At 42.6% G+C, this 22,509-nt stretch overlaps 1 protein-coding gene across 6 annotated transcripts in view; it reads left to right on the top strand.

Annotated features, from left to right (window-relative positions):
• The window catches only part of itga3b (integrin, alpha 3b), a 24,477-nt gene continuing 1,968 nt past the window's right edge, over positions 1–22,509 (top strand). The window contains exons 1-25 of one of the 6 annotated variants that reach the window (XM_027021872.3): positions 1,370–1,934; positions 13,333–13,460; positions 14,936–15,015; positions 15,107–15,356; positions 15,515–15,613; positions 15,908–16,112; positions 16,700–16,893; positions 17,292–17,380; positions 17,510–17,646; positions 17,780–17,860; positions 17,977–18,044; positions 18,136–18,272; positions 18,364–18,510; positions 18,615–18,712; positions 18,946–19,114; positions 19,228–19,296; positions 19,573–19,649; positions 19,779–19,856; positions 19,989–20,091; positions 20,601–20,777; positions 20,919–21,026; positions 21,168–21,281; positions 21,395–21,493; positions 21,612–21,737; positions 22,188–22,357. In XM_027021872.3, the coding sequence (XP_026877673.2) occupies positions 1,762–1,934; positions 13,333–13,460; positions 14,936–15,015; positions 15,107–15,356; positions 15,515–15,613; positions 15,908–16,112; positions 16,700–16,893; positions 17,292–17,380; positions 17,510–17,646; positions 17,780–17,860; positions 17,977–18,044; positions 18,136–18,272; positions 18,364–18,510; positions 18,615–18,712; positions 18,946–19,114; positions 19,228–19,296; positions 19,573–19,649; positions 19,779–19,856; positions 19,989–20,091; positions 20,601–20,777; positions 20,919–21,026; positions 21,168–21,281; positions 21,395–21,493; positions 21,612–21,737; positions 22,188–22,298 (3,117 nt within the window). In that variant the 5' untranslated portion in view covers positions 1,370–1,761 and the 3' untranslated portion in view covers positions 22,299–22,357. Of the gene's footprint in view, positions 139–1,368; positions 1,935–13,332; positions 13,461–14,935; positions 15,016–15,106; positions 15,357–15,514; positions 15,614–15,907; positions 16,113–16,699; positions 16,894–17,291; positions 17,381–17,509; positions 17,647–17,779; positions 17,861–17,976; positions 18,045–18,135; positions 18,273–18,363; positions 18,511–18,614; positions 18,713–18,942; positions 19,115–19,227; positions 19,297–19,572; positions 19,650–19,778; positions 19,857–19,988; positions 20,092–20,600; positions 20,778–20,918; positions 21,027–21,167; positions 21,282–21,394; positions 21,494–21,611; positions 21,738–22,187; positions 22,358–22,509 lie in introns of those variants that run through there. The other 5 variants (XM_027021871.3, XM_081698155.1, XM_081698153.1 and 2 more) reach the window with 5 other exon arrangements.

Genomic DNA, 22,509 nt, shown 5'->3' with positions numbered 1-22,509 from the left:
GGACTCTGTGTCACTTATTCTGAGAACAGGGCCCTGATGAAGGAGAACCAGACCAGGCGAAGCAGACGGTTGGACCGGTTAAGGAAAACTGAGAATTTTTCCTTACATGAGATATTGAGTATCGTCAGCACAACAATGGTAGGATATTTGTGTTTATGGAAAATAGTCCATAGCAAAAGTGTGTACTGGGAGAACAATATAGGAACTATATAGGTACTCCATGGGTGATTGGTGCCAAGGAAGAGTGTAGGATGCAACCCACTGTAGAGCAGCTACAGGAGGATGTTATGATTAACTGTATCTAATGCAGTGCTGATGTCTAAAATAATTAAAATGGCACACATTCCAGAGATCACAGTTAACTGTATATAATTTTAGTTACTTTAAGGTGGACAGACTTGTAGACAGAGGCGGGCAGAGAGGTCATATGACAGTAGCAAAATATGTGATCTTATATTTTTGATTTTGGCAGTGAAGAGCCTTAAGGGCACCTCAGACCTCTCACCTGAAGCTTCAACATTGGTTTAATTAGATGCATTTAATATGTTTTTATTGTGCTAAACAGCACTTTTGGGCTAAGAAAATGTTTGGAAATTATATTAGAGAAGTATTTCTCTAATAGGAGCCATAGATAAAGCAAGAGAGAGAGACTGATTATGTGCAGGACTTTCACTGCTTTTTATCTGTCTAACTGTATTAGGTGAACCTATAGTACCTTTTCCACGTTATTTAAATCTGTTTTTATAATTATTCTATTAACTTGGAGTGGCTTGTGAGCTTGGGACAGGAGTGGTGCTGGAAAGCCAGACCTCACTGAAGAGCCTTCTGGAGGTGTCATGGGCTTAATTCATCTTAATTCAGTGAAAGAAGGTGCCTACCTGATGACCCCTGAGAAGAGCCTGTGATGTTGTGGTTGCTGGAATGAAGAGAGTTGGCAGGGCTCTAAGTGAAACTCTAATGGACTAGGATATGATCATTTTACATCTTATCCGGTACATAAGCACAATGAGGCATTGACTGTAAGTGACAGAGCAATTAAATTTTCAATAAATATATATTACTTATTCATAAATACAGTTTGAAATATGTATTTATCTATACAATGTGGAACATCCCTCTTCAGTGTCCAGAAATAGTCTGCCATAAAGAGACTCCACTTTCCTTAGTACTGCTTTTCTGTACTATGAACAATGATATGAGAGTACACTTGCCTATAATAGACGTTCTCTTGAAGGATTTCATGATGTTACTGAGCCTCTACCCGTCTCAGCCGCCATGGCTACTCCCACCTGATGTCCCCTGCTGTAGCCCACCACAGTGCCACCCTAGCCAACTACTTCTCCGTTGCCCTTAATGGACATTCTCTTGCGGGATGGGTCTCGGGCACGTGCACACCTTGGGATAAGACTAGGACCTCTAGAAAGTTGGACTAGACATTAATTGCTTATTTTTTCATTTTATTTTATTTTTCTCTTTAAACTGTTATTACTGTGGTGATCATTGTCAGCCAGGGGAGGATACAGCAGGGTACAGCAGAAGCAGTGGTGAATGTCCCGAGGGCGTCGCAGGTTGGAACTCAAAGTGGACTGCGCGTGCGGTGGCTGGGTGTAGTCGAAGCCCAAACACCTAGCGCGCGCCACACTCGAGAGAAGGACGTTTTCATGGAGTGCGAGTCAGATTTTTAGGATAAGATCGAGAGAACCTTTTCACTCTTACTGTGCGTGCAAACGCCGACTGAGCCGAGGAAGAAAAAGCATAAATATGGCTTCTAGCATACTGCACTTGGGCTTCTTTGCAATTTACATGATTCAAACGGGCTTTGGATTCAACATTGACGTCCGTTTCCCGGTAATGAAAGAGGGAAAGACCAAGGGGAGCTTCTTTGGATTTTCTGTTGCGCAGCACAGACAGACTGAAAAGACAAAAAAGTACCTGTAAGTTTTTACCTTTCTTTAGTCCTACAGTGGCAGGGGAGACTTGCAAGTGGGTCGTAGGTATTCAGAGATTCGTGGGTATAAGACAATTAGAAATCATATTGTTAATTGGATAATTCCTTTGTTTTATTTACGAGTAGAATTTCTTGGGATATGCTAGACATCATGCACATTTTGTTTTTGTGGATTTTTCCTTAAAACCTGAAACTTATTCCGCGTAAGCACCTGCCGGCTTCAAAGCCTGGTTTCACTTCGCTCGAAGGTTCTCTGCCTCTGCATGAACACCGATCATTTTCCAAGAACCTTGTCCATAATAATTTATAGTTATACAGTTATATCAACTTGTGCCTTAATGACAAGAAAACATTCGCTTAACATTGTGTAACTTGGTATTCATATGGAATCACCTGACCACACTCTTCTTGTGCTGGTCACTTGCTCTTTGGCGTTCATCCGTCAAAAACTGCGATGTGGATTATTATATCTTTTATGGTAAGAAGTTGGCGCCGCCTGGTTGCTTACGATATGCAAGCTTTTACAAAATATAATTTTTAGTTCTACCAGAGCTTTCGTGTTAGTATGTTAGCACTTCTAAGATCACATATACAGTAGTGGGGAGGCTGGAATACAGAGATGGTGAGATCGCAAGTACGACAGTAGTCTTTTTGTAGACTATTCACAAGGTGAAAGTAGCACAGGTAGTTACGTAGTACTGAAACAAAAGCCGTTTTAGAAACTGAGGATTGATTTGTTATCTGCACAACTGAAGTTACTGCTTGAGTTAATTTAATCATTTTAATTCTATATGAATTAATTCTCGCTATTGGAAATTTTAAGGCATAGTAGTATAAAGATGTCAGTCAATAAATGTTGCACTCACCAACATTTGTAAACTGCACGTTTAAGATGGTTTTTGCATTGGATTGCATGGTACTTTGCAAACGTGAAAGCATACATACTTACCTGAACCTCACTTTTTAAAATGTTTAATTTCAAATCTTTAATTTCAATAGAAAAAATCTTTCTCACAGACGTCACATACTGTACTCAGATGCTGTATGGCAATTGCAAAGGCCATAAAGATTCAGTTTTTTCACTTTTATCAGAGTTTGTAAGACTCCTTGTGTTGTAGGGTGGTTGGGAGTTCCCCAACCCCCACTATCCCCCTCTTTTAACTTTGTCCTTATTTGGGATTTCCTGTATAGTTTAAATGAAGCTATCATCACACAGCATCTGCAGCTGCTGAGACCACTTCAAAGAACAGCAGTATGTACAAAGGGCTGTATTTTTCATTAGTGCATTGCTTTAAACGTTATCTTCACGTTGCCAGGCTATGTTACATGAGATGCATCAACCTGGCTTCAGTGAGGACTTGTCGCTTCAAGGCATGGGGATCACTAGTAAGACACACTGCTGTAAAGAGATGGCACTTAGTTTAAGGGGCACATTTGTAAGCGATGGATGGACGGGCATCCAGCTGTTGTGATTTAACAGGCCATCTTAACCTGGGCCTCATATGGTGCATCACACACCAGTATATTGACTGCATGCACTAGAGATGTTTAAGTGTTGGCTAATAAACAGACAGTCTGGAAGTCTGTCTTTTACATAATGTTTGACATAGGCCATAAAGCATTACTGGTGCACCAGAGAACCTTCAAAATAAACAATTTCAAGTCCATTGTACTTTATCAGTTAACACAAAACATTTTCAATATGGAATATGGACAAGAGTACAAATTAGTGTCTTGCTCAGGCAGCTTCCTGCCTCAGAGGCAATGCAGTGTTGTTGCTTGCAGGGAACACTTCCCAGAACCCGGGTCTTCCAGCAATGCATCCTAGGAACATGGAATGTGCTTGCCCAAGATGGCATGTGTAGAGTATTAAAGAAAGGATTCTGGACTGGCATATGTGTGTTTCAGTTTTATAGCAAAATCCCAGTGTCTCCACTACCTCAACACAAAGACAGAGACTCTGTTATTTATAATTCACCCACTATTTAACCCATTCCAGAAATGCAAGGGAGGTGTCTGTTGTCTAGTCCCAGCATGCACACAGTACTGATGGTGGAGCATTCAGGAAAATGTAAGACATGTCTTTGATAGATCCCCTCCAAATAATGGGACAGTAGTCAAAATACATATTTTTTTCTGTATACTGAAAGACAGATATACCCAACATGTGACATACAGATTTTTGTTAACATGCTACTTAAAATGGATTTTAAACATTATATTTTAAAATGGCCAATAATTCCCATACTTTCTATGGATACATTTTATTTTAATATTTTGTATGAATCATTGTCCTAATTTTTTTTTTTTCATGAATAAGGTCTAAGTGTAAGTTTAGCAACCAAAGCTTGGTTTGGTTTACTGTAGCACTCTCTGTATATCCTACCCAGTCCCACTAGAATATATATTGACTCACCTCCCCTTAAAACACAACCTAACTAACTCACTAACTTCATGCCCTTTATTCATTTTTGCCATCTTTCTGCGAAAGGCCTACAGGTTCTTTGTTAGCTGACCAAGTAGAGCAGGCACCAGGCCTGTTCCCTGGCCTCTCATTAGAGTCTTTCAGCCTCCTTACCCTGTGGAATGTGGGGAATGCATCATCCTTGCCTGCTCCAAGGACCTGCCAGCTCACAGGTTGGGACAGGCCTAGGAGAGCTTGAGAACATACAGCTTAAAGAGCCATCTTGAGTTGCTGAAGGATTAGCAAGATATTCAAGGTCTCCAAACACACCTACAGACCTGAGCTCAGTCCTGGACAGTCACCCTTACTTGGAAAGGAGTTTATTAACTGTAGTAATTTGCTGGTGTGTAGGAGCAAAGCAATAGTTGTCACTCCTCTGAATCTGACATTTATTTAACGAGGCAAATACTGTTGCTGAGGTAGCTATCAGCTGTCTGCACCCCCTAGCACCATGGCTCAGGGCTCAGATTACACCTCCTTTTCATTTGATAGAGGTTTTCTCTCTATCTGTCTACATATCTATCTGTCTATCTCTCACTCTCTTTTTCTCTGTCACTCTCCCTCTCTCTTTTATCTCAGTTTAATTAATTTGATTTAAATCAGATCAGTTCAGCTCAGTTAAATTCCAGAAAGTTTAATTGGCATGGCTCTATCAAACTCAGTAACTCAGTGATTTGTAGAGATATACAGAAGTTTCAAGCACTGTATAACATTATAAATTATTATAAAAAATCAGAACAGAAAGTAACAGTAGAGGTTGTACTAATAAGAATAACACCAAGTAACCCTCTTAGAAACTCCATCGTTCTCTTTCTGTCTTCTAGCTGCTCATGCAGCCCCCTTTACTAGCTTTATAAAACTAGGTGTAGACAATTTCAAATGACAAAATAAAAATATAAAGCATATAAATAATATACGTTATACTGTAGCCTAACAGAAATGTTTATTTGTGAAAGCATTAAAGTACTTTTTGTCAGCCAAACTACTTTTCATCTGTTAATTATACTTTAGACCCATTACTCAAGAACATTTCTCAAACATTTAACTCCCTCACACAAAACACTGCATTAATAACTATTATCTTCACATTCAGTTTTTACCTTCTCAGCTCCCATACTTCTTGCCAACTTCCAATCTTCCTCTATTCTGAACGGCTCTTCAAAACAACAAAAAATAATTTATTTTAATGCAAATATTTTAAAAGGCATTCTTTTTTTTTTATTAATTTAATGATGCCACATTGCATATTGCATATTGAGGACTTTGATAATGTATACAGAAATAATATTGTATCTGTAGTTATCCATTGGGTATTAGCCAGTCTTGGCTAAGTCTTGGCAACTCTCCATTGCACCCATTTTAAGTTCCAGTGTTTGCTTCAGGTGTAGGATTTTCAAAGCTGAATGTTAACAGGGACCCCTTTAGAGTTTCCAGTACCATGCTGGATATCCAGGGAACATGTGACCAAAAGAGCATGTTTGTAATAATCTCATAGACAGCACATGCCTTTGTGATGGCTTTAACATGTTAATGTAAACAGAATGTCTTTCACCTTTTCACCTTTTTATCAGTGCTGAAGCCTTTTTCTCTGCACAACCCAGGGAGTTACATAGGTCTGGACTAATAACTAACTGAAAGTAAAGCCTGAAGCTTTTACCTACTCATCATCAATCTGTAGCTGCTCATTTCCATCACAATTTCATCACAATTGCTGTATTCAGAGCAATAATGGCTTTACTGTGGAATAAACATATTAACTGGATTTTCATGCTCCCTCCAGGTCTGCAGAATAGTTCTTTCTCTTGTCCCAGGCAACAAAGGAAAGAGGTCTTGCAAAATGATTAAATCTAGACAGCTGGGACTGGATGCTGTTTGTCAATTTAGCCTGAGATGAGCCTAACCCTGAGACCCTTTCACTATCCAGAGGTACCTGATGGGAATGTTACTGCATTCACAGTCCACAACAGCACACAATACCTTTAGGTGAAAGTTCGATGAGAAGTGGTTAAGGTATGACTGGATGTGGCCATCCTGGGATTAGTATATAGGATATTTCTCTCATACCTCTTTTTCCAGAGCTTAAGCTAGCATAATAGACTAGTTAGCTCCTTTAGGGCCGTTTTTCCAGACATGGTCATGAACTAAAATTGCAGTGCCAATGATAAAATACCACTGGAAATGGTTTTTAGCTTGGTCTGGCTCTGGGCAACTAGCCATGTATTAACAGACATGTTACTTAGTGTTAGTATACATGGTAGTATAAAATGTATTATGTGTAAGTGGCTAACTATTATTTTAACATGATACAAAGTTTACTGTTGATATAAAGTTTGCCCCCCCCCCCCCCCCCCCCATTGAGTCTTGGTTCCTCTCAAGGTTTCTTCCTCATGCTCTGGGGAGTTTTTCCTTGTCACTGTTGCCCTTGGCTTGCTCTCTGGGGGCTTGGACTTGGAAATTTGTAAACCTGCTTTGTGACAACATCTGTTGTAAAACACGCTATATAAATAAATTTGATTTGATTTGATTTGATATAAAATTTTGGTGAATATGTAATGAAACAGCTAAAGTTCATCACACCTTTGTGGTATGCTGTTCAGCACCAAGTGTTAAAACAAACAGAATGAATGAATGATGACAGATCTGTGTTATTAATTTGTGCATCAGCTCTGAACAGAGGTCAGTGGCCTCAGTCAATCAGCCTGTTCTTCAGAGACATCCCACCTGCATCAGGGCCATTAGCAAGAGGGCAACAGTTGACCCTGGGTAGATTAGCTAGTTAAACCCAGATGAGCTGCAGCAAATGCCATGGATTAAAACTCCCAGAGAGGAAGTGCTGTGTGCCAGAGGGACCCTGTCTGGGCTCTCTCTGCTTGGAGGAGATTTCACAGCCTTGTAAATATTAGGAACCTGGGCTTAGTGATCTTAAGGTAAGAGTTTGTCCAGTGAGACCTTCTCGCAGTGGAACAGAAAGCCAGAAGATACTAAACAACATGAGGCCAGTGGTTCATAATTTATAATGTGATCACACTGCCAAAGTTCCTGCATTAAAACATGTCATACATCCTGCAGCCAATAATTTTAGACAGAGTCTAAAGCAGCTGTAAGTATGGATCACTTAGATGAAAACAGAAAAGCAGACAGACATGATATGAGGTTTTAGGATTTTTAGTTGGCCTGTAATTGAAGGTGCTCTCTGCCTATATGGCTGTTGAAGCATTAGGACAGAGGCATTTGCAGTTCTGCTGGTAAGGGCAGATGGTGTCTGGCAGACAGGATGTTTGTCTGGGGGAGACAGCACTGACCGTTTCATCTGTGTGCACACATAGGGGCAACACACATTTGAGTGCAAGTAAACTGATGTGTGCATTGTTCCTCACTGCAGTACATAATGGGTGGATCTTGCCCGCTGTCTGTTAATGTGAATGAAGTGATGAAAAACAGAAGGACTTCCTTTCCTTCTGTACCTGGATGGACTGAAGCATTTAGACAAACTACTGACTTCTGAGCATTTACTATTGTGTGTTTCAAATGTTTAAAAACTGTTTAATATTTTTTAATGTATTTCCATATGAATTTATCAAATTCATATGTAAATACACTGATTTCCAAACTGATATGAGTAAATCACGTATGACTTTGGGATTTGAACCTGATCTTTTGGATATCTTTTTGAATCAGTAGTCCATTACTGTAGCAGTGTGGAGCATCACATAGGTGTTTCTCTGTCAGTAGTATACATTCTTGCTAGTCTTACTAGGTTAGTAACGAGTGTTATAATTTGGTGTGGAAAAGGGCAGGCATTTCCATTTAAAGCAAAAGTACAGTTTCAGTTTTTTTCTGTGGTACCATTTGCTAAAGTATATTCTCCAGTTCCTGTGCTATTCCATGCTACATTAACATCAGATGTAATTATTTTAGCCTATAGTTGACAGATCTTTTCACTCAATAAATAACTTGGACCAAAATGTTGACACCATAGATGGATGCATGATTGGAAAAAAAAGCATGCCACACATATCAGACGCACCTTGTTTTATTGTTTACCCCACGCACTCATGTTTCGCTCGTGTGAACATGAATAACCTGTACACAACACAGGTCCTGTGTAATAGCCATTCTGCCCCTTTACCAGTGTAACCAGTATGCTTCAGTGCATGAATGAGTACATGTTGATACACAGCAGCAAGTCTGTGCCAACTGGATGCACCAGAGACCAGTGAAGCTCTAGAACTGCACAGGTTCTCACTGATAACACTGTGTCATTTTGATGTACGGTCATAGGGGCCTTATATTGATGTATGTACTATAATCAAATTCATATCCCATTTCACAGAGTAATTGTGCATAATTGTCCCATTTACTAACTTCTCATTCGATTACGGACTTTGCTTCTATGGCAAATTTAATATGTTGACTGAGCTTTTGCAGCACACAGTATTAAATTATTTACAGTATTTGTACTGAAATGGTATTTTGGTCAAAAATGAATGTTACACAATTATCCAATCATTACTTCCTCAAATAATCTGTTTACTGAGTATCCTCATTGGTGTAGTGTATAACAGGTAAACCAAATTACCCATGTAGCCTAACAGTTTGTCCTAGTAGTAGTTTTGTCTGCTGGTCTGTTCTTTTTCGATAAAGAGGCTGTTCTGTCTGCCTGCTATCAGCTTGGCACTGTCTCCAGGTAAGCTGTATCTTGCTGATCTGAGGCGTACCATGCTCACCTTTCCCTACCCTACACTGAACAGGTTCTAGGCACCATATCTGAACCCAGATAAAGGAGGGACGCATGCTTATTTCATTTAGCATGACTGAGATGTGCCTGCCTGTCTGTGGCTGAACTGGGACATCAGCATGTTGATGTTTAGACTGGTATCTAAGTACCTTGATTGTCGCAGAGATAGGACATCAGGAAGAGGTAGAACGTGATCAGTATGTGGAGTCTGTAGAGGTCTGCAATCTTTCACCAGATCTGAGTCCTCACTTTAGGAGTGGAGGCATTTTTCACATGTAATAATGAGACTGCTTGCATCTGTGTTCTTTTGAGAGTTTATCTGGCTGATGAACTGTTCAGCCTTGTGCTGCTCTGAATAGTAAGGCTATTTTTTTCTCCCAGATACCAAATGAGTGATAAGTAGCTATTCTCTTTTCAAGTCTGATGGAACGTCGTTTGCTTAAGACAAGCAAAGCTTCAACTAAAAACAAGCTTTTTATGTTCACTCTACAGAAAATTATACATTTTAGTAAAAAAGGGGGAGACATAAACATCTGATAAGATCAGCTTCAAGCATTATGAAGCAAGTTTTACAACCATGTATAATGGTGGCGGCTGAATTTGCAGGACATCACTTCCAGTTAAAAATTTTGACATAGTTCTGCTTACTTTTAGCATTTTTTAAAATCTCACTACCAGTGTGGTTTCCTTTTTCTCACACCTACCACAGTTATACAGGCAAGTATATGTGCTCTATCAGCCGTGCTGCTATAAATTATTGTCAGTTGTTTATTCAATTGCTAGCCCTGCAAACAGCACTAAACATGGCTGATTGTTGAATTGTTGGATGGGTGAACATTTGAATGAGAAAGTGTTGAGTGAATGAGAAATATACACCTATTAAAATGAACTTAATAAGCCAGATTTTTTTTTACTTTGGGCCTGGTATTTGCTTGATATTCAAAGGTCAATTAATTTATCATTATAAACATTTGAAAAAAAATATATAAATAGTACATGAATATATGTAAGATTAGCAAGTTAGCTGAGTGTGGGTAGTATGACTCCAGATCAGCACAGTCCTCAGTGTCTGTGGTTCCTAATCCTGCGGTTAGGGACCCCAGCCTCTCCACCTCTTTTGGTCTGTTTGAGTGTCTAAGACACAAGTAATCAGACTTCTAAAGTCTATGTGTGTTACAATCTAGAAAGAACTAAAGCAGCATATCTCTCTGTCTGGCTTTCCTCAGCCATCACTTATCTGTTGGTCCAAAAAAAGCCCTGCACCTATTATTTATATGCACAGCACAGCCTCCGTTTGGGGAGCCAGAGATTCAACCCCTTGAAGTTTGCATGCCAAACACAGTAGCCAATGGGGTGGGGAGTCTTTTCTCATGAAGGACAAAACTGATCATGACCCTGGCTCGGCACTGCTGTACCAGTACCACCAGTACCACAAGGGCAGAGGCCTCAACCCTGCAAGCTTTACAGAGAGTCCCTGCAGCACTCACTTTTTCCTCCTGACCTCTACCCAGCTTTTCAAAGAGCGAATGCAGTTCCACTTTTATGTGCAGCTGATTGCATTGTGGCCATTTTCTGTCAGGTGGATAGTCAGTGTTAACAAATAGATGCACTAACAACAGTGTGAGCAAGGTCTGCCCACCAAACCTCACAGTTCTCATCAGAGAAGGGCGTTCCTTACAGTTCTCAGATAAGCAAAGCAGGGTGATGCTCACAGCTCAGATCAGCTAAGCAGGGTGATGCTTCGATTTCCATTATAGCGCTGTAAGTGCATCTGTGAGCAAGGTTCACTGTTTCTGGGTCTAACTTACCTCTGGTACTACATTTAAACCCCTTCTGGAAATACATGTTTGCTAAAGATCTTCGGGAAAGTTGAGCTTCATGAACGGAGGTAGCTGGTGATTTGCATGGTTATGGGTAAATGTTCCTGACATGTTCATCATTGTAATCTGAATAGTGAGTGTCTGTAAAACCTCAAGGTTGGTGAGCATGAGAGCTGAAATCTTTCTCTCTGTTCATGAGAGCTGAGGTCTTACTCTCTGTCCCATGGAGACACTATAGGCCTGCTACATTCACTACCACTGCAAGGGACTATCAGTTTACGCCCTATTCTCCTATGGTCTCTAGACCATTCTCAGATATACTGCCCTTCTCCATCACCCAGGCCAGGTCATTGACAAATATACAGAAGAATGAAAGCAAAAGATATGCATGCTATCAGTTTGGTTAGACCTTACTGGCCTTATTCCCATGGGAGAAGCCCCATGACTAAACTATTCTGACTGTTGTGGGAAGGATTCCTTTTGAAGTAATGCAGAAAGCTTTGATGGTACTGCGTGGATCAGGTTTGCTTTCCCACCAACTCTCAGACATGGAAATCCATTTCCGCCCCAGGAGCAACTGTTTTAGACATTTCTGCAATCCTCTAGGCCTCTGCTAAATTACTAAATGACCCAGTTCTGGAGCTCATCCAGCTCCATTTTCATTCAACATATCATCCCTTCCCAAGGCAACCAGGTGCATCCAGGCAACCAGGCACACTAAGCTGACCCCACATCTGGGATTTGTGAAGGGGAGAACAGTTTATATCAAGTCATGACTAATGGCAGGTATAGCTCACACCTGCGGAAACTTCTGGTAAATGCTCTGAAATAGCTGAAAGATGTTCATGACTCTCATGTGGCCAATAGTAGTGAGTCTTATCTTGTCAAGGTAGTGTTTTTATTTTTCAGTGCGCCAATGAAGTGCAGACCAGCATTATGTGCTGTTGTATGTTTTTGTGATCAGACATTTTCAGTAAAAGCCCACTGAATGTCCTCCTCTAGTCTTCTGCTGCTGCACCTACAGACTCATTTCTCACTGGAGAACATGATATAGGAGAAAACACGCCTCTCACAATCACATGCTGGTTGCAGATGGATTATGGCTGCTCCTCAAGGAAAATCAGACAGTCACACCACTGGCTTGTTGACAAAGTTTAATAAGTCTAGTCTTTATCAGGGATTCTTGAGGTTCAGTTTACGAGGCAGCATGTCCTAACCACTCTACCCTGCTCTCTACTCGGTCCACTGCCTTTACACCTGGTGAAAGACTACGTCTCTGGGGCACAAAAACAGCTAGGCTATCATGACATCATTCACACTCTCCAGAGATGAATCAGAATTTTACAAGCTGAGGGCAAATACTTTGTGGTCAGTGCAGCAGATGGAGAAAGTAAGTGCTTATGTGGCAGGAAGAAAGGAGACACACCAACTAAAGAATGGAAGGGCGCAAAGGGTTATTGTGCAGAATTTGCTTCATTCCGCAAACTATAACTTCTTAGATTCAGTCAAATGTATTCATTGTTTCTAATATTTACCTGGTTAAGAGGATTTAATTCTATAAGAATATTTTTTCCAATGTTTTTGTCAATTATTCTAGTTTCCCTTTTAGTGTAGTAGTTTTGTTATCCTCCTATACATTCGAAAAAAGTACACACACACACACACACACACACACACACACACACACACACACACACGCACGGACGCATGCACACCACACAGCACATCTTACCAATTGACATTGGGTCAAGCTCTAGGTGACAGAGGCCTTTGTTTAATCCTTTATTGGCTCTTATGCCATTTATCTTTTCTGTTGGCAAGTTGATTGCAAAAGCCGGGTTTGAAACAAAACAGAGGGGCACACTTCCTTCTGGTCTGCGCAGGTCTGGACTCATTGTCTCTCTCTCATCCCCCACTCTCTCCCATTCACTCACTGAAGCTCTTTCCCCCCTGTCTTCCCCCACAGACAGAGAGGGTTTTTTGGATTGGGGTTTTTTGGGTTTTTTTGGAAGCAAGTCACCAAAGTGTTTTGGAGCCAAGTGACATCCAAAATGAACATGTCAGTGCATGGTGACATGGCTTTTGACAGGAAGAGTAAATAATAAATAACCAGTAAGATTTATTGTCACCTCTATAGCATACAAAAAAACCTCCACATTCTCTTTTCATCCTCAGCGGCAGTACATTATTAAATTCCTAGATCCATAGACAGAACAGACTGCATCTACGGGTTCGTCCTGGCAGAGCTCTTTTCTTTTGACAGTATAAACCTTATCCTGTGTGTCAGGAGTTGCTTTGGTTGATCCTAATGTAACATGGTACAATACAGTAAACAGCAGAGTGTGCGTTTCTGTGTGTACAGTCTCCTGGCTGGGGCTCCCAAAGAGAAGGCCCTCTCTCAGTTCAGAGTAAACGAGACCGGAGCCATCTACTCCTGTCCCATCACCACCCAGCTGGATGACTGCACCAGAGTGGACTTCATCACTTCAAGTAAGCACTAACCCAATTCAGGAAAGTTACGCTGCAGTTTATGGACCTCATAAAACTTTTATAACACATATTTACCTATAAAGCATATGAGGTATGAATAGTGCAGCAGGCAGTGTTATTCATGAATGTTTGATATGCTACATTGCATTTCCATCAGCCTGATAAAGGCATGTAATTGTGCAGGTCTTCATTTGAATTCAGTTTACATCTCACCTGAAAGGAGAATGAGTCTGTGACAACAGTAGCCCTAAACCCAAACCAGTCAAAGTCTGTTTCACACATGTACCATGGTCTTCATTTATTTGAATGAACTACTGGAGAACAATCTAACTTCTTAATCAAGTTTGGTTACTATAGAGTGTCATATAGCTATTTGTAAATTAGAAGCCTAATATTCTTTAGACCATACTATGTAAGCACACTGACAACAGAAGGAAAGCCTGTGAACAGATTAATGGCAGAGATTATGACTAAGAATATCTGGAGTAGCTCTCCAAATCCCCTCCTCTTATTCCCAGTGTCAGAAAAGACTCCAACAAGCTTCAACACAGCAGTGGCAAAACCTCTCCTGTCTGAATTATAATTATTATGTTCAAAAGACTGGCTCCCTCCCCCCACCCTCACTGATGAACAGTGATTGGCCAGTGTTGCCGGCAGACACAGCTACAGGCGATGCAGACAGCTCAGAAGTGGAACTTTCTAGATGTACTTCTTTGACTTTATGATTATTCCATTTGCTATGTGGTCTGTAGTCATTACCAAGTGCAGGAATCCTGACATTAACAGACACAGTGCAGCACAACCTGCCCACGGCGGCTGTTCATGCCCAGTGAACAAAACCTTATTAGCCTAATTATGTTGGGTGATTACTTGTGCAAACATTGCACTTCCAAATGTACTGCAGAGTGCATTTAGTCTTCATGTAGTGCATTGGCTCAGCTTTTGTTTCTTAAATAAACATTCGCCTTCTCTTATCTGTTCACTATTCATTGTTGGTTTTTGGATCACATGCAGCTTTAGAGCTATTTACAACTGCCGTAGTTGGCATCTTTTCATAAGGGCTTTAAAATGGGTTAGTAACTAGAACAAAAGGTCACTGCTGTAGCATTACTGTTGACCTTGATATGTCTGTGTAAGTAAGCAAAGGCCTGAGATTTGTTGTTGGTGAACAGCCTTCACACATGTGTCGAAAAATGTTCTTCTCCTCTCCCCATGTCTGTAATCTAAGGTACATGATATAAATGAGTGGTCCCCTCACCTATTTCTGAAGATGCTTTGCTTCCAAAATATTTGTCTTTTACCTGGTAGATGTTACTCGGTTCAGAAAGGTTTGCTGGTTGGCTGAGGAGTAGAAAGTGGATTCCCCAGGGACAGAAGTTGAAACGCTTGATAGAAACTTTTCTGTGTGATGGCTGTATCTGACAACTTGTGCGTGCTCAGCTGCAACTTGCTGACTGGTGTCCCCTCTCCTGTAGTGGACTCATTTGAGATGATCGAGGACATGTGGCTGGGGGTGACTGTAGCCAGCCAGAGACTGCGTGGTGGGCGGGTGCTGGTAAGCCTGACCTCCTCTCCTCACAGTGGACTTCACCTCACGCAGGGTGCCGTCCACATAATGATCCCCTCTCCACCCACTCATCTGACAGGCATGTGGTCACCGCTACGTAAAAATAGTGCGTGGGGGAACGGAGGAGCAGCGGCGAATGGTGGGCAAGTGCTTCGTGCGGGGCAACGACCTGACCTACAACCAGGATGATGACTGGCAGACACACACCTACGAGGTATGCAACCCCAACTTCGACATGGAGCTGGAAGGCATGTGCAACATGGGCATTTCCGCTGGCATTACGGACACGGATGTCTACATCGGCTGCACCGGCAGCTTTGAGTGGCAGGGTGAGTAGAGCAGTCTCTCAGCCTGCCAGATGCTGAATGGAGCCTGTGGCAGCGCTGCAGAAATAACTTTAGCGACGCGTTTCTCCAAACAGTGGCCCGCTTGCCAGAAGAACTGGTTAACCCTGCAGGAATGTGATCTCACTGTCTTTGTTTACCAGGTAATGTCCATGTAACGTGGAGAGACACCACCCCAGGGAACTCCTGGGATTACACTGAATCAGCTTTTCGTCCTCAGGGCAGGCGGAACAGTTACATGGGTATGAATGGGTTTTGAATGGGTTTTCAAATTGGTAGAGCACAAACTTGGCGTCTGGGCAGTCGTAGCTCCGTGGTTAAGGTTCTGGGCTAGTAGTCAGAAGGTTGCCAGTTCAAGTACCCCCCACTCCCAGGTTGCCACTGTTAGGCCCCTCAGCAAGACCATTAACCCTCAATTATTCAAATTGTACTCAGTTATAACTGTAAGTCAGATAAATCTTGTAAATGTGTCTGATAACAAGTAAATTGCCTTTATTTCAGTGTTTTAGTCACATGATGTTTGGTTTCATTTTCAGGATATTCTGTGACTGAAGACAGAAAGCTGTTGAGCAAGGAAAACTACACAGTGGTTACTGGGGCTCCCAGAGACGAGTCCAGAGGGTCTGTTACCCTAGCAACAAAAGGACAGTCCATCCTCAAAGCTATCATTACAATCCAAGGGGAGCAAGTGGGATCTTACTTTGGCAGCAGTATAGCTGTGGCAGATCTCAACAACGACGAGTAAGTTTACATTTTGCTCATTTGACAGACCCTCTTATCCAGAGGTAAAGTATGACAGCACATGTGCTCCCTGGGAATCACCATGACCTTGTTGTCACTGGCACTTTGCTCTACCTGCTGTACCAGGTGCACTATAGGAACACGGCTCTCCCAGACGCGTCCAGGTATCCCATCTAGCCACACACAAAATGACTGCTTATCTAAAAGCATGCATGCGGCATGGATTTTAATGGCGTAGCGATCACTGATGTGGTCTGAAGTACACCTGCTACCTACACTCCTCTGTGTGCCTCGGTTATGTTATCTCAAAGGCAGCAGCCCAAAGTCCTCTCCTCAGCACTATCACTGCCATCCTGCCCCTGGCACTCACATGCAACACGCACCTCTACTTTCATGCGCACGCCACCCATCCACAGCCCACGTTGGCTTGCCAACAGGTTGCAGGCTAAATGCGTTTCTACAGCAGGTTACTCGCTCATTCATTCATAACAGGTGAAATGCCTCTATTGAAAAGGAAGGTGAACAGAAATAAGGTGTATCTGTATCTGCTCTTTGTTTTGTGCTCATGGCCGGATTCTCCACCACAGCTGGAATGACCTGCTTGTCGGTGCGCCATTCTACTTCGACCGCTACAAGGAGCACGAAGGAGCAGTGTACATCTTCATGAATGAAAACGGATCTTTCCAGAATAAAGCTAACATGGTCCTGAAGGGTGTTAAGGGTTCGGCGTTTGGGTTTGCTGTGGCAGCCGTGGGAGATGTCAATCAGGATGGATTCCAAGGTGTGTTTGTTTTGTTTGTTTGTTTTTTACTTGCTTGTACATTTTATTTTAAAAAGATCACAAATGGAACCAATAATATAGTGTAATAATATGATGTATAACACCTAAATAAGACTTAAATTCATCATATAACAACAATTTGGACACGCTTATGATGTAGTGGATGATCTGTTCAAGCTGTAGACATGCAAACCACATTCTCAGCCTCAGCATTCATTCCCTGAGGGCCCATTTTAAAAAACATTGTCAGTACAGGGTCAATTCTACTGTAGCTCTAATAAACCAAATCTGTGAATAGAGAAATAACTGTTACCATACTGCCATCTAGAGGATGAGGGACTTTTGCATCTGAAGCAGAAGATCCTCTGAAAAGTGCTTTGTCTCTCCCTGTCTGCTAGATTTTGCAGTGGGAGCTCCTTTTCATGATTCTGGCAGGGTCTACATTTGGATGGGGAGCCAGAAAGGAATAACAGTAGATCCCAGTCAGGTAAGCACCTTCCATGTTCCTCAGGAATATGCTTTTCCTAATAAAGACAGGATGGATCAAAGTAAAGTTGCCTCATTTGTTTTTGGATAGTGCTCAGTGCAGGACTGGTTATATCTGTTATGCACTTAGGTGATTGAAGGGCGTTCAGTGGGCTCTGGTAAGTTCAGCACCTTTGGCTACTCTATCAGCGGTGGCATGGACATGGATGGAAACCAATACCCCGATATCTTAGTGGGCTCTCTCGATGACTGCATAGCCCTTCTAAGGTTAGTATTTAATTACTTAAAAAGGGTACCAAAAGATTTGGTAAAATAGAAATCACTAATGTCTAATATTTAAAAAGCATTATTATTATTATTATTATTATTATTATTATTATTATTATTATTATTATTATAGGGCTCGTCCTGTCATCCATTTATCCCAAAATTTCACAGTAGAGCCAAAGATTGTTGATCCCAGCCAGTGCAAAAATCCTTGGTAAGCAAACAGATCATTGCAGGTTTGGCTTGTGGCTTTACGTTCATTCTCCCAGTTGAAACGTTTGGCATGTTTGTCGGTCTGAGTCTGCTGAACGGAACTGATGTTTTCCGCAGTGTGACGGTGAAGATCTGCTTCGGTTACACGCTGAGCAGTGGAAAGCGTGGCTTCAAGAACAGCATCAGTAAGCACTACAGGCGCTTTTTTAAACCTTACTGAGAGCCTTTAGTAAGACACAGCCACACATTTACCCTAACGCCCTCTGCTGTCCTCAGCTGTGAACTACACCATAGAGGCGGATCGTGGCAGACGGAGTGCCAGGGTGCAGTTCCCCGGCAGTAAGCTGAGCACGTTCACTGGCCTCATGTCCTTCTCCTCTCCAGCCTGCCAGGAGCTTGGGCTCACCGTGAGCGTAAGTAACAAGCCGCTTCCAGCTAACACACACAAGAAAGTGGTGCACACCCATCACATGCTCTGACACCTCTCCGCTTTTCACCCTGCAGGAGCAGCTGAGGAACAAGCTGGAGCCCATTGTGTTTCTCTTGAACGTCTCGCTCCATGAGCAGGAACCCTCCAGCCCACAGACCCTGCAGAACCTGGATGCGTTCCCCGTGCTGAGCGCCCAGCAAAGGCTGACGGAGAAAGCTGAGGTACACCAGCATAAAATGGACCTGAATAAACACAGATTTGAATACAACCATTACAGATAGACAGCATGAGACCTGGGAACTGTGATTTTCCCCTACCATTGTAGATCAACTTCCAGAAGGAATGCGGTTCTGATAACAAATGCAGCAGTAACCTACAGCTGAAGGCCCAGTTTGTGAATGAACAGCAAACCCCTTTCCCCAGGTGAGCTGCAGAAATGATGCAGTGTTTTCACTGGCTTCATGCTGCCAGGGTTCACCTCTATCATTGCTGTCATTTTCACTTTCTGTATAAACAGGCCACATATAATGACTTGAAATAACTGTTGAAATAAACTGTTGACTTAACAGTGCTAGTTGTTTAGCATTACTCTGGGAAAACTTTTTTATGTATTCTATTAGCAATTTCACGCAAGTGTAAAATTACTCCATTAGCAGCCAGGGTGGAGGTCAGACCATGGAATACAACACCAACATAAAGAAGCTTTTGTTGATGGTGGAGGTGACTAATCTGCCTGAACATGGCAGGGAGGCCGAAGATGCCCATCAGGCCATGCTCAACATCACCATTCCCACAGCACTCAAGTACTCTGGCTGGCGCTCCCAGGTCGGACCACATGGTGGCACTGTTGTACAGCATTTTCAACTACATTTTACTGTAACAATGACACTTGATGCTTGCTGTGCCAAATGTATTGTTTGCTTTTTTTTGGTAAACAGGACATTGTTTGTAGCGCTCACACGACAATTAATTGTGATCTGGGAAACCCATTTAAGAGCAACAAAAGGGTAATTTTACCTACTAATTGTACAAAAACTAATTGTAAGGTCACTACTTAAAAATTTCACAAACTCACCTAACCAAGATTTATGACTTACGTCGCATGTGATCATTTACAGTTTTGACATACAAATTCATAAATACTTATAAATATCCCCAAATATTCATAAGCAAGTTCAAATGTCCTGCAATTAATGTCTCACCATGTAATCCTGTTCTGCTGCGATGCCTGTTTATTTGCCACCAGCACCATGACACGCGACCTGTCTCTGCTTCCTCCACAGGTGTCCTTCCTGATTATATTTGAGACATTTATTACACTCTACACTGAACAAATTGAGTTGCAGGTCCAGCTGTCTACGTACGTCCCTCCTCATGTTCTCTAGTGGATATTGTGGCCTTTCTTGTTCTTGGTATCTTGAGTATGCTTCTGATGTACAGAATGAATATTTGTGTTTGCTTGGGTGGGTATGGGTGTTTGTATGCCCAGTCTGAGTGAACAGAGTGATCTGTATCCTGTCCCGGTTGTCCTCACTGTGGAAAACAAAGTTCTCACCTCCTTCTCCATGTATGTTCTTCCATACAATTTAATCCATGTATGCTGTTTTAAAAAAAAAACATTTATTTTCTTGTAATAATTTTTCAAATGTCATTTTTGCTGATCCACCTTCCTCTTCCCCCACCTTCCTCTTTCCTGCAGAGATATGAGAAAGGTGACGACTTCGTTCAGTGGCAGAGTTGTAGGGGAGTCAGGCATGCGCACCACTGGTGATGTGGGTAGTCTAGTGGAGTTTGCCTTTCAGGTGAGAGTGTGTAACACTGGAAACATGAAGAGTAAAGACACAAATCAAACACAGTAACCAAGTCCCCATTTACAATTAAGACAGCGGGTTTATAGACACAAGCAGGTCTATAGACACCAGCGAGTTGATAGACACAAGCAGGTCTATAGACAACAATGGGTTTATAAACACAAGCAGGTCTATAGATACCAGCAGGTTTATAGACACAAGCAGGTCTATAGACACCAGAGGGTTTATACACACAAGCAGGTCTATAGACACCAGCAGGTTCATAGACACAAGTACGTTCAGAATTGCAGCTGTGCTTTGGATGCCCATCCTTTCACATGTTCCAGACTTCTGAACGCTATGTTGGAACAGGCTTCCCACCAGCTACATCACAGCTTCCCCATGTGGCCCAGCTGCAGACTGTCACTAGGAGCACTTATGTCCAAACTCTGCTAGCAGTCGTACCATGGTAGTAGGGATGGGCCAGTCAGGTCCAGCTGAATGTCTGTGTTTGTGTGTAGGTGAGTGTGGAGGGTGAACCACTGGGTGAGCTTGGCACACTGGTGGTGGACTTCGAGTGGCCATACGAGGTGATGAACGGTAAATGGCTGTTGTATCTAACAGAGATCTTAACCAGCGGCACGTCCAGGTCACACTGCACTCCCCCTGGGGGAGTCGTCAACACACTCAATCTCACCGTAAGTACAAAGACACATAGAACCAACCAGAAAATCGTTCTTCACCTTGTTAACTCTGCTGAGTCTAATCATGATAAGTACTGATAAAAAAGCTACTGGCAAACCATCCATGAAAAGTAACAACCCACTCTTTGTAAGCAGATATCAGCCAGGGCTCCCAAACGGCAGAGACGAGACTCCAACATCAATCTGCCACAAACAGAAGCTGCAATAAACATCTTCACTCCTCGCAAAGAGACCTACCTGCTGGTACACCTCATGACCAGAGACACAAGTAGCCAAACAGCACATTGTTTCTTAGTTCCTGGATGCCATTGGTTCAGAAAAACAGCAATAGCTTACGGATGTGCTGACAGTCTGATAATGGTTGATTGGCTGATTTCCATGCAGGAGTGCTCAAAGCGAACAGCGCGCTGCATGATCTTCTCCTGCCCTCTGAGCAACATGTCCACCAGGGCCACGGTCACTGTCAGGGCACGGGTGTGGAACAGCACCATGCTGGAGGTGAATGTCTGGAGCTGTGATGACTCTAGCTGAAGGCACTGCTCATGGCTCCCACGCTTGAAGGCGGGGACCGTCCGATTACTGCCGCATGGATAATCTTTTTTTCCCCACAGGACTACTTCAATGCGTTTCAAGTTATCGTGAAGGGCCGCACCACACTGAGGTTGGTCACAGATAAACCTGCCATCAAGATGGACAGCAGCAGCCAAGAGGTCAACAACATCACCTCAAATGGACCTTTGTACCCAACCTATGAGATCTGCCCGTCATTTTGACTTCGCTATCTCCTTCGCTTTCCTATCTCTCATGTCTCTCTGCTCCTCTCTGTAGTTTGTGGTCGAAATTGATCCTGATCTTAGAGAAGAAACTCCATATGATGCCCCTCTCTGGATCTACATGGTTGCAGGTGTAGCGGGAATTCTCTTATTAGGGCTCATCAGTCTCATATTGTGGAAGGTACAGTAGGCACATATCACCTCGTTTCCATTCCAGTGTAGAATCCCTCCAGCATAATTCAATGAGTCATGCTAAATGTGCTTTGTCCATACAGGCTAGTGTGTATGTTTTTTATGTGATGTACAGAGAGCAGTACAGTATCACAGATGCTGCATAGTCTTTTCCACAGGTCCAGTTCTCACTATTTTCATGCTGTTAATGGCTTTCAAATTAGAAAGGAGCCCAGCCCTCAGTGGGTTATGGTCAGCTTTCAATGCCTCACAATCAAGTTTTCTCAGCTTCTAATAGTATGAACCACTGGTGGTACCATTGAAACAGCTGGTAGTGCCACTAGTGGTACCACTAAAACAGCTGGTAGTGCCACTGGTGGTACCACTGAAACAGCTGCCTGTTCTGGACCAGGCCCTGATTGCCCCACTGCCCGGCCCACCCTCTCCCTCTCCCCTGCAGTGCGGTTTCTTTAAGCGGGCCAGTCGAAGGGAGATGTACGAGGCCAAGGCCCAAAAAGCTGAGATGAAGATACAGCCATCCGAGACCGAGAGGTTAACTGAGGACTACTGAGAGCATGGGAGGGGGCCTTCTGTCAGCCCTCTCCCAGTGCCCGCTGTTGGTGCCCATCGGTAATGCAGCCCCATGGATTCGGCTTTGATCTCTTTTTTCTCCACTCTTCACTCTTTTCTGTCCCCTGCTCTCCCCTGGTGTTTCAGAGTTCTGCCTTGACTCCTACCCAGTCCTCTAGAATCAGATCTTCACCTTTTTAATTGTTTTGTCT

The sequence above is a fragment of the Electrophorus electricus genome, chromosome 15 (genome assembly GCF_041902795.1).
Source record: "Electrophorus electricus isolate QZ-2024a chromosome 15, ASM4190279v1, whole genome shotgun sequence".
NCBI lineage: Eukaryota > Metazoa > Chordata > Actinopteri > Gymnotiformes > Gymnotidae > Electrophorus > Electrophorus electricus.
Note: the sequence above shows the minus strand (reverse complement) of the source record. Positions and strands in the feature narration are given on the sequence as shown.